This window comes from Thalia democratica, unplaced genomic scaffold, assembly GCF_965202585.1.
Source record: "Thalia democratica unplaced genomic scaffold, ktThaDemo2.hap1.1 HAP1_SCAFFOLD_78, whole genome shotgun sequence".
NCBI lineage: Eukaryota > Metazoa > Chordata > Thaliacea > Salpida > Salpidae > Thalia > Thalia democratica.
This window is the reverse complement of record NW_028139255.1, coordinates 59125-72254: the sequence shown is the minus strand read 5'-3', so window position 1 is coordinate 72254 and position 13130 is coordinate 59125. Positions and strand designations below refer to the sequence as shown.

The following is a 13130-nucleotide window of genomic DNA, read 5'->3' as shown; positions in this document are numbered from 1 at the left end:
CAAGGAATCTAATAACTTTTGTTGAATACTTATATACTTTGATTCGTTGCATTTTAAAAGTTACTTTACTTTTGCTCAAGGTAAAAAGTATGTGACAGCTAAGACCAAACTTTTAATTAAAATCAATTTGAAAAAAAAAACAAAGTAAACCTCAGTTTACTTTTGAATTTTCTTTACTGACAATGCATATAATATATTTATTTTAAAAAGTTTTAAACCATCTAATTTTTTAAATTATACCAGAAATAGTTTTACAAATTATACTTTATAAAGTAATAAAAATCAACAGCTATCAAAAAACTTTATATTCAAGCCAGTGCTGTAAATTTAATTATGTAGATTTGTTAATTAAAACAATTAGTACTCTCTGTAGTATAATAAATACAAAAAAAACTAATAGCTGTATTTATCTAAATTCAGACAGATTATTGCTAATTTTGTTTATTCATTAGATAAGTTTCCACTAAAGTAATCTTACATTAAACTTTGAAAATAGTTTAACTTCAAAATTTAAATATTTTTTAGTATTAAAAAATTAAAATGATATTTTTTGTCAAGTACAAACTATCAATATTAAACTAACAATCTTTAATAAGTAAAACCATAATTGTACACAGACTTAGTTTTTTTACTAAACTAAATGTAAATGATTTGTTTGCACAACTAAATGTTTTAATTAAATAAATTTTAGCAAAATCAAGCAAAATTAATTAAGAACAATATATTTATCAACTTTAAAAACAGTATTGCCAAAAAACCTAGGAATCTTAGAAAAACCTGGAATTAAACAGTTAAGGCAAAAAATCTGTAATTTAAGGGCATAGGGGGGGGTAAACACCCTTTTTTGGTTTTTGACCTTATTTTATATAGTTTTTACTAAGCTACAAGATGCTTTTTACAGAATTAAAAAAATCAAAATAGTTTTTGAGATATAGCCGGTCAAAGTCGAAGCCGACAATAGGATCCTTATGGGAGGCGCAAACTAAAACTGCAAAAATAGACTATTTCACTAAAAATCTATCTTCTCCTACGTTTTTTGAGATAACTACCTCAAACTTTCAGGAAATGTTCCTTGATATATTTAGAAAATTCTGTCGGAAGGAATTTTTAAAAAAATAAAAAATAAAAATTTTATATAAAAAATAAACAAAAAAAACAGTTTTTTTTTTGTTTTTTTGTTATAAAATTTTTATTTTTTAATTTTTTTTAATTCTGTTCCGACAGAATTTTCTAAATACTGCAAGGAACATTTCCTGAAAATTTGAGGTAGTTATCTCAAAAAACGTAGGAGAAGATAGATTTTTAGTGATTTCTAGTTATTTGACGTTTTAGTTTGCGCCTCCCATAAGGATCCTATTGTCGGCTTCGACTTTGACTGGCTATATCTCAAAAATTATTTTGAACTTTTTAAATCTGTAAAAAGCATCTTGTAGCTTGGTAAAAACTATATAAAATAAGATCAAAAACCAAAAAAGGGTGTTTACCCCCCCCCTATGCCCTTAATAAGTTAAAAAAAACCTTGAATTTCTAAAAACAACAACTTATAAATCTGTGGTTTTACAATTTTTTAAAGTAAAAAACTGTCATTAAGTTATTATTTTTGTATACAAAAAAATCATCAACAAACACATTTAAATTAGTTTTATTTTTTATTATGATTTTGTTATTTATGACAGTTTTTTTTAACTTCAGTTTTAAACTAAATTTGGATCAAAAAACATATTTATTTAAAAACCTGGAATAAATTTACAAAAAACTTATGGCCTGTAAAAATTACTATTTAAAAAAAGAAGTAGATCAGAAGATAATAATAATTATAAGATTCAGTCTAAGCTATTTTATAATTTTATTATCATGATTTAGTAAAAATAAAATTGAATAGTTTAAAAATGTTATAATTGTTTGTAGAAATAATAACTTGAAGTAGTTTATTTTTACTTACTTAAAAACATAGTTTATAAGAATTTATTAAATTTATCAATGTATCATATAGAAACAATTTTCTATGTTTTACTTTTAGTTTTAATAATAGGAAGGTAAATTACTTTTTCACAATTTGATCTTATTAAGTTGAGAAATAGCTACAAGTTTTCTTTTACAAATTTTTAAAACTGAAAATATAATCTGAGATATAGCTGGTCAAAGTCAGAGACTACAATAGGTACCTTACAGGTGAATCTAAAACTATAGTCGGAAACTCAAATTTCGAATAACTAGAAATCAGTAAAAATCTATCTCCTACGTTTTTTGAAATAATTATTTCAAACGAAAGAAAATGTTCCCTATTATATTTATAAAATTCTGTCATAACAAAAATTAATAAAATATTTCCAAGCGGTAAATAAATAAGTTTAAAAAACCTTCCTGTATTAAGAAATAAAAATTTTATAACAACAATGATAAAAAAAACAGTATTTTTTTTATTATTTTTTGTTCTTAAGTATATGTATTAATTAATGTTTTTTAACATTGTTATTAAATTTTGTTACCAAAAATTTTTTCTTAACATTGCAAGAAACATTTCCACAAAGTTTGAGGTAATTATCCCAAGGTAGGATGAGTTTAATTTTTAGTTATTCTTTGTTTTAGTTTCCGCCTCCTATAAGGTACCTATTGTAGTCTCCAACTTTGGCTTGCTATATCTCAAAAATTATTTATAGTCTTTAAAATCTGTAAAAAGCATCTTGTAGATTAGTAAAAACTATATAAAATAAGATCAAATTGATAAAAAAGGTGGTTGCCCCCCTATGCCCTTAACTCTAATGATATCTATTTTTTAAAATAGTTTTATTCAAATTTTTTTTGTCAAAATTTACATAAAAAATTAAGGCCATACGGTAGTGAGACATTTTCATAAACCTTATTTTGATTATTTTTATCAACGACCAGTTGTTTTTTTTTTGCAACTTTTTAAACTTTTCAGTATAAGGAATCAAAACTATGGGTTTCAATAAGTACTTTATGGAAGGGAAAATACTGCCCAAAAAAACTAAGCCATTAAATTTCTACTACCTCTTACGCTTTTTAAGCATTTCTTTTTCTAAAAAAATTAAGTGTATTTTTCTACAACATGTTAATAATTTACTTAAGATTTAAAGAACTTATATAATTTTCATTCTCTGAAAAATAATTATTACAAATATTATTTTATACTTGATTTTAAACAATCAAATGCAATTATCTTTCTAATAATAAAAGTATCATTTTCTGAAATTATGAGGTCCTAAGCTAAAAACCTAGAAGAAAATGACCATTTTTTAAATTTGAATAAGATTGGGCCATGAAGTAAAACTTTAAATTTATTAAATAAACTCTTAACAAGACTTACTATATCTTAAGTTTTAATTAAATTTTTGTATTCTATAAAAATTGTCTTTATCTTTTAATGACAAAACTATTTAATGAAAACCTTATATTTTCATTTGAGAACCATTTAAGTAAAAATTTTTTTCCAGACTGATTGTGGAAAGTTAAAACATAATGATTTGAAAATCTTTTAAAGGCTGTAGGGGTTAAATCACTTTATTTTTGAAAGCTAATCATATCAGTGTTGCCAAAATACCTGGAATCCTTAAAAAAGACTAGAATTTGAGATAAAAAAAATCCTGGAATTTTAATAGTTTTTTTTATTTAAAGTGGAGAAATTTTGATGAGATCCAAAAATTTATTATGAAAATAATCATGATTTTTATAATGAAAGTGTCATTTATTAATTCTTTATTTAATAACACATTTAAAATAGCTTTACAGTATCTTTGAAGAAATTTGGAAAATTTTTGAAAAAACAAATGGTTCAAAGATGGACTTAAGTTTTTCATCACAGAATACTAAAACCTATTTACCTATGTATTCTAAGCTCAGCCCTTAAATTTTAGAAATTTTTTTTTTGACAAACAATTAATTTTTTTCAAATTTAACTTTCTCTATAAAGGACGGTAGAACCTTTGTATGTTACTTCAGGGCTATTGACAAGCACATGAACATATGTAAAAAACAAAATGATAATAAATAAACTAGGACAAAAATTAAATACTAAAGTATAATCAATTTTATAAATCATTGTGTTCATTCAATATTCTTTCTTATTTCAGGACTGCCAAGCATATAAATAAAACAAAAAAAAAGTATTAATAATGTTCTTTTAACAGGATGGTAGAACTTTTGTAGGTTACTTCAAAGCTTTCGACAAGCACATAAAAATTTTAAATCAAAAGTCAGCTAACACAATTAGCACATTATTACATATTACTAGAACTTAAACTAATGCTAAACTAACTAAAACAATAGAAAGTTTAGAATTAGTTCTTTTCACAGGATGGCCGCACCTTTGTTAGTTACTTCCGTGCTTTCGAAAAGCACATGAACTACTAAGGCTAACAAAATTTTTACATAATGTACTATACATAAAACTATACAAACACACTTATCTTATACACCAGCTATGATATGAAGTAATATCATAATGAAATAAACATATTTTGCTTAACATTTCAGGATGGTAGGACCTTCGTGGGTTACTTCCGTGCTTTCGACAAGCACATGAACCTGATCCTGGTTGACTGCGACGAGTACAGGAGGATGAGGAGGAAGAAAACTCAGCAGGGAGGACCCGAGGAGGAGAGGAGGACGCTGGGAATGGTTCTGTTGAGGGGAGAGCACCTCGTTTCAATGAGCGTTGACGGACCTCCTCCACAGAAACAGGTTGGTGTCACAGTAGGGGATTTTTTTGAAATTTGAGATTGTGTTTAGTGTAATGATAAGCATTTATTAATTATCTAGTTGTAGTTAAGCATTATTAGTATAATGGTTTTGTTAAGGGGACAACACCTTGTGAGTATGAGTGTTGACGGACCTCCACCGCAGAAACAGGTATTTGTTTAAGGGATTTTTTTTGTTACACTATAAGTTTTGACAGTTAGTAGGGTTGTAATAAGCATTGTAATGATTTGATGTTTTACTTGGGTTATTGGGGTGGTTCTGTTGAGGTAAAAATATTTAGTCAGTATGTCAGTTGACGGACCTCCTCAAAGGAAACAGGTATTTGTTTAGGGGATTTTATATTATATTTGTTGCAATTTTGTGGATGTAGTTGCCTAAGTAGTCCTTCAAGTCTTGTCTGTATGGGTTATTGGTAATGTTGGAGGGTAACATTTAGTAGGAATGTCAGTTGACGGACCTCCACCACAGAAACAAGTTTGTATCACAATAAGGGATTTTACAAAACTCTTTGAAGTTCTTATGAACGTTATAGTGGCTTGGTAGTTGTTTTTCTGTATACTAAGTCTATTATGAAGATTAGTTTTTTTGATGGAAAAGCATTTAGTGAGTCTGAGCATTAATGGGCCCCCACTAAATTTAATTTTAAATTTTGTTAATTCAAGATAAACATGATCTAATGATGCAATAAATACTTACAATTCGTTGGGGTAGTATTGTAAACAGTATGGGAATATCGATGATTGTTAAATTGGGTACATGTTCAGTTTTTCTATAATTTATAGACCTCCTCTACATAAATAGTTAGGTTGTCGTTTAGATGATTTTTTTTGCTAGTTTTCTGCAAAGGGGTTAGTAATTTTTAAATTATTTTTACAAGTTACAAGTTGTATGGAAATGGTTTTGTTGAAATAAGTATCATATCAAGAAAATGGTTTTAACGTATACTTATACTGAGATGGTGATACAAAAAAGTATAGTTATAAATTAAATAAAAGTTTATGTTATCATTTAAAGAATTATATTTAATAATATAGAGTCTAATTTAGTTTGAGATATATTTTGACCTTTAATAGCTAGTAGTTTAAAGAAGTTATTTTTATTTGTTTAACATTTTGTTTGTTAGAGAAACAATAAATAGCTGTTAATTTGCATGCTCAGATAAATTTCTCCTTTTAGAAAAATTCAGATTTTTAAAGCTTTTGTTTAAACAAACAATGTGTTAAAATATATTTTTTTTAAGTTTTATAATTTCAAGTTAGTTCTTCTTTGCTCACCCATTTAATCTAGTTTTAATGATTGCTGTTTTTAAGAAATTTAGGTTTCAAATGGGTTTATATTTTATTTATTTAATTTTTTTATATTGAATTTCAGATTGATACTTTAGTTTTCAGAGTGCACTAGAAAAAAGTTAAATATCTATGGAGATATTGAAGTTTATTTTTATTAGCTAGTTTTGTTATATTTTCTGTAATTTATAAGGTAAAAGTTAAGGTTATAGTTATAAAAAAGTATTTTGTTGTATATATTTATGTGAATTTTTATTACACTTTAAAAGTTTACCCGTGCCATAGTAGAATATTTGTATCTTGAACAATGATTTATATTTTAATAAATCTGAAAAATTAGGTCAAATTTTTTAAAATGTACATAAACTTTTTATAATGTTATTTTTGGTTTAAATATAACGTTTTTCGTTTCTTATTTATATTTAAAACTTGTTTTTTGCTATGTTGCTTCAAATATTTTAGTTTATTTATATAAAATATAAAGTTATTTTTGTGCAAAGAAAAAATCTTATTAAAATAATTATTACTTGTTTATTTCCATATAGCTTGCTGTATTTAAAATTCACTAATTCAATTTAATTTGATTTATGCATATGAAAACTAAATATATGTAAAGTCCACTTTTTTACAAGTTGATCTCGTAGCACGTATGTTTTTATGAGCTACCAGATGCTTTTATCAGAGTTTTTTTCGAGTTATAGTATAATGAAAACAACTTGAGCAGTCTCAGTTTCTTATATCTGTCCAGTCAACATCAAAGTAGAATTATTTTCAAACAAGACAAGAAACAAATTTATTTTTAGCACTAAATGAATAGTTGTTTACTACTTATTATTTTTATAGTTATTTTAGTAATGATTAATCTGATTAAATTTCAAACAGACAATTTCTCACCAGTAGAGTGTTTAAATAACATAAATAACTTACATACCTACAATTTTTGTTTACTTTATCTAATATTTATTTCAACAGACCAACAACTTCCTCACCAGCCGCATGGGACCCGGAATGGGCAGAGCTGCGGGCCGCGGAATGCCGCCAAACATGCCCCAAATGAGGGGACCCCCTCATCCGGGAATGGGCGCACCCATGCATGGCGGACCAATGCCAGGTTGGAATAATTTTCATTAATTATTATGTTTTATTTGTTATACCATTAAATGGCAAGATTTTATTGCTTAAATTGAAATAAAGGTTATTGTTACTGAAGCGATCGTTTGTGGGTAAAGTTGAAAAAATGACTTGATCAGTACTTCGTACTTAAGCCCGCTTGTTTAAGATCACAATAGCGGTTTCTCGCGACTATTCCTGCCTGATGAGTCCTAATAAGGACGAAACCGGTCGTAGGATTGTCTCGGATGCTGTTGTTGTTGATCTTGCGGTAAAGTTCATTGTTTATTATCGATTGCATAAAACATCTCAACTTCGTTGATGATGGCCGAAATAAATACTGGCTATTAACAATAAATAAATATTTTCCTTCCTGAAAGTAAATAATTTTTAAATATTTTGTAAGTTTTAAATTATTTAGAAATAGAATATTAATATAAATATATTTTTTTGCTATAGTTTTTATCAAAGTTATCCTATAAACTTCATTTTTTTCTCATTGGAGGAACTTAATTACAATTTAAATTAATTCCCCCTAAGTTTTAAATTTTTTAATATTTTATTAAAATGATGTGATAGTTTGGTGCGTATCATTCAGTATCGTGGATTTTAATTTACTCAACAAATAAATATATAATGGTTCCACGCATTAAATTTATCAGGTTTTGATATTCTGTGAATTTTTTTTTTATATTAGTGAACAAATGTCACTTCATAATAAAAAATAAAATAAAATATACAATTCTACAAGCTTGATTAGTCCCCAAGTTAGCAAGGGAATAATTACTAAAAATAATTGAACAATATACCAATAACTTTTTTTTTTTTCTCACCAGGATCGATGAACCCACAAGGACGCGGAATGCCGCCACCGGGGGCGCCACAGAGGGGAGGTTACGGACGCGGTTACTACTAAGTGTGACGTCAAAACTAAATATCATACATATTGTGATGTCATAACATGTAGTGTCCGAACGTTTTTTGAGGTTTTTATTAAAAACTAGTTTAATTTTTGTCCTCTAGTGTAAATTATTTTGTTTAAAATAAATAGTTTTTCGACCAAAAAATTTTTATAAGTTTTAGTTTTTAGACTAATTATTTGGATATGATGAAAATAAAGCAGTTTCTTTTCGGTTGATTGTGTACAGAACTATTTTATTTGTTGGAATTTTATTATTTTTCACGAATTAAATTGATATTTTCTGCCATGTGTCTTTTATATAATTGATTTCTTGAATTACTTCAACTAAAAACAAGGTTGATTTTTAATTGTATTTTTAAAATTTCAGTATAATGTCATTTAAGTTAGTTCTGCAAAATGTGATTAAATATTAAATCAATAGTAGTTTGCAAATGCTCCATTATTGCGTGTCAACTTTATTCTCCCAACACTTCGTTTCAAAGCTAAAACTTAGCATTCTTGAACTTCAGCCTTTTAACCTAAATTCCCTCTCATAAGCTGTTGTAATATTCTAATGAAGGGTTCCCCAAAGTTTTATCAAAAAGGGGCAGTAACTAGTGAGGTAGCGAAAAAGTAAATCAAGTAGTAATGGGGTGATGTTTGAAAAAAGGCAGATTTTTATTGTGGAATTTTGTCATAAAGAGTATTACGAATAATGACATTATTACATAAACCTTATTATTACTTCAACTTAAATCTCTAGCTTTTACATCTCAACCCATTAAATGTAATGTAAATAAAACTTGATTCTTTACAATTAAGTTATCTAATGAGAGTTGCAAAAAAAAAAAACTGGAATTTGACAATTTAGGCTAAAAAAAAACCTGGAACTTGAGAAATAAAAAAAGCTTGAATTTAATTTATATATATTAAGTAGTGGTCTTCAAGCAAATCAAAATCTGTGCACCCTAAAATGCGAAATTAATATTCTCTGTACGCCAATGTGAGAATATCTAGTATAAGTTTCAAATTTCCCGTAATATCTAGTTCAGGGTTCCCAAAGGTTTCTCTAAAGGCAACCGAAAAGTTTTGTTATTGCTCTTCATCATCAAAACTCTAGAATATCTGGTGTAAATTAAAATATTTATGATAGTTTTGAAGTTACGATTCATGAACTCCAAAATAAATTTCGTGTACACTGCTCATTTTAGAAGACTACTGATAAAAAGTAATAAAGTTTCGTTTCGGCCCAAAAAATCTATTATATCGATAAATTTTTTCGATATCATCAAAATTTTATTAATAAAAACCACACGTTTATAGTAGGCTAAACAGTTTTTTATAAATGTTGTACCATTTAAGACACTCTTTTATTTTGAACTTAATTTTGTACTTAAAATAGACTTGTATTTATGAAAACCTGGAAGATAATTCTCAAAAACTTTTGGCAACATGTATCATAGTTATTCTTAGTTTTATATTATTACAAGAAAACTTTTAACAAGGCAATTATAACCATTTTCTGTACTATATTTAACACAAAAAAAAACAATCGAAAAGTCTGTTTCAAGAACATATAAAAAGCTTTCTGTTATTGAGCCGTTCACCACGGATACAGTATAATGTCTTGTCCAGGATATAAATCAAAAATTTATTTACAATTGAAACATGATAAACTGAGAAGCTGTCGTCTTAAGCTGGCTTTCATTAAAAGTAACTAAAATGTGAAATCAACTTATTTACACTTATTAAAACTTACAACTCCCTAGGTCATTTTGACAACTTATGTTTTATTAGTGTTGTACTGACTATAGTTAGATAATATTAGAGGTATTATATAAACATTCTAGTATTCGAACATTTAGACTTTAAAGTACTATATTGGAAGCTCTAATCTGATACATTACTACCATGATATACCAAATTTAAACTGCATTTCCAAACAATTTCCAATAATACCTCTAAATTGGTTGCATTAAAATACTAATAAAATAAATATAATGTGTTTTGAAATAAGTATAATTTTTGATAAATAAGTAGTAGTCAAACAGTCATTTACCATAGGTATTTTTTCAAATAAATACTCATTATCAAGAGTACGACAACTTATGAATGTTTTATTCGTTTTGTACTTGGTATAGTTATAAGATGCATTGAAATATTTAAGTATCCGAACATTTAAACTTAAAAATGAAATATATGTAAAGTTTCTTATACTCTTTTTACGCAAACAGTTTTCAAAATCATCAATCTATCATCAGATGCACAAACATACTAATAAAGCAATTAAACCATTAGTAAATCAGTTTAAGTAAAAAGTTTTTATTATGAACTTCTAACCGAAATTATTTACTTATTAATATATTTTAATACTAAACACTGCAGTTATATGATTAATTGTAATACTATTTATTACTACGATAATAATACAACACCAGTTTATTTTCCTTGAAATAAAATCAAAAACAATTAAATACAGAATGTAAGTCTTAGTTATTATAGGTAGAAATATTTTTTTGTCTCAGATATTGTCGTGTAAAGAATAACAATTTTATACTTAAAAATTTATTGCACTCTTAAGTGGATTTAGTTAGTTATTTTTGTAAAACCTGGTTAATTCTTAGAGCAGTTTATTAATATTTAATGTAGATACCGAGCTGTTTGTTATAGTCATTTTCATAAACATTACAAAAGTAATTTTTTTAACAAATGATATTTTCCATCCAGTTTTTTTACTAAATAATTTACTCGTTGAAATACAAAAGTAGTCAGCTAGTTATATCTAAATAGTTTTGGTAATTAAAACTTATGTAATATTTCAAAAAGTTTAGCATATATTTTTTGTTATATTGCAACTTAAGATATAGTGTTCGTCAAGGAACTCGATTTCGATTAGTAAAATATAATTCAATGTTAAAAAAACAAGGGATACATAAATACTGTTTGAGTAATCAATAGTATTTAATTATAAAAATACAACTACCGCCATACTAAAGATGTAGTTGCTTTTGTTTGAGAAAACATCATATAGTCGATAAATTTGAGTTAAGTATAGTTTTTTTTCTGAACTTACTAGATCTTCTATATAAACAAAATGAGTAAACTAACTTATTTTTTAATGAGCGATAAATAAAGCTTAAAAAGTTTGGTCTAAGGACCTGGTGTCAAAAATCTTGGCGGTTTTCGATCCCACCATTCCAGGGTTGCCAAAAAACCACGAATCCTGGATAAATGTTGATTTTGACAAGTTAGACAAACAAACCTAAATTTATGAAGTTTTTATAGAAAATTTGGAACTTGATCAAAAATTACTAAACAACCTGAAATTAAAATGTAAAGTGAAAAATTTTCGATCAGAAACGAAAGGTTTATCATAAAGATAATAATTTTTTAGTCTTATTCAAAATTATATTTTTTAAAGAACACGTTTAAACTAGCTTTATAGAATCTTATCAATGTTATTATATTACTTAAGATATTTTTTTAACTTAAAATTTTTACCAGAAAAAGACCAAAAACCTTGTTCTTTAAAAAACTTGAAAAAGTTGTTATAATCCTACGGCAGCTCATCGGATATAGTTAAATGTTGTGTCCAAAACTGTAAGCATCCGTTGTGAAATGTTCAAAATGATTATATATATATATATATATTGTTTATTGAACGATAAAGAAAGGCGCTCAAAAAGTTCGGTCTAAAGACCTGGTGTACAAAGGAACCTTTCGGTTATCAAGTCGTACACCACATGCTTATAAAGTTCCTCAGAGCTATTAGATTTCATTTTTTATCATTTAAATATTTTAATCTTTAGTAATAAAACAATAAGCTAAACCAAATGAAAGAAAAAAAAACACTGAATTTTGTGTATAATAATGTACTTAAAAATATTTTTAGTAACATAGGAACTAAAAAATAGGTAAAAGTTTGAATAGTTTTGTAAAAGGAGATAAACAACACTTAGAGCAAACATTTAAATACTTTAATGATAGATTACAGCTTCCTAAAAGGAAGTAAAAATGTGATACGCTAATATATCTTTACGCTCAATTTTATAATTATTTTGTTCTAAATTTTCAAAAAGATTCTATTGTTTACTAAATAACACAAAAATTGTTTAGAGCAAGGCCTTTTTTATTAAAACTGATTGTCTAATAGATAAGCTCTGGTTTATTTTTATTCTAGCTTTTATAGTTACACATGGTTTTTTTATTTGCCTGTATTATTTCTTTTATCAAAAAAAAAAGGTTTATAATGCAAACTTTTGATACATATTATTACTTTACCTTATTTTAACTTTAAAATAAAAAGTTAAACTCTGAAACTACTATAGCATACATTACATTTAAAGCTATTTTAAAGCTTTTAAACCTTAACTATTGTTTAACAATATTACAGATTATAACTTACATTTTCAAAATAGCCTAAAAATACAAACTTTATTAATTAAAATTAGATAGTAACATTTTACTTCTTGTCAGTTCTAATTCTTTAAGTTTTTTTGGATTCTAAAAAACATTTATAGTTAAATTGGCTTAGTGATTAAGTAAGACTTATAGGAATTGGTAAATCTAATTGCTAAGCTTAATTACTGTACAACAACTTAAACCTTTTTTATACCATACTATAACATACTTATTTTAGCTTCTACTAACTAGTTCTAATTTTTTTTCTGTCATACTTAATCTAAAAGTAAATAACATTGAAAGTTGATTAAAATAAATTTTTAAACAAAAAAATTAAAATGTTTAAAACTTTAATAAAATAAAACATGAGTTATAAACATTAATTTTAAAAGCATCAACTTACACAATTATTGATTCTAATCATTTAAATACTATTTCGTAATTGCTAAAGACATAATAAATAAACACCTTAAAAATGAAAAAATATAAACTAATGAATGGAAATAAATTTCACAATGTCGAATTATGCTAAAAAGTACGGGGAAATTAGTGATTCTAAATACTAAGCTTTTCAATTGTAAAATAATTTAAATATTTTCTAAATCATACTTATTTTGAATTATACTAACTAGTGCTAAATTATGTCTGTCATACATAATCTATAAGTGATTACCATTGAAAATTGATTAAATTTAAATTTAATTTAAAAAAAA

At 25.8% G+C, this 13130-nt stretch overlaps 1 protein-coding gene across 1 annotated transcript in view; it reads left to right on the top strand.

The window, feature by feature from the left end:
- The window catches only part of LOC145845553 (uncharacterized), an 8886-nt gene extending 565 nt beyond the window's left edge, over positions 1-8321 (top strand). The window contains exons 2-4 of the mRNA XM_082952745.1: positions 4495-4701; positions 6978-7116; positions 7952-8321. Coding sequence (XP_082808871.1) covers positions 4495-4701; positions 6978-7116; positions 7952-8031 — 426 coding nt within the window. The 3' untranslated portion in view covers positions 8032-8321. The remainder of the gene's footprint in view (positions 1-4494; positions 4702-6977; positions 7117-7951) is intronic.
- Positions 8322-13130: the final 4809 nt, after the last annotated feature.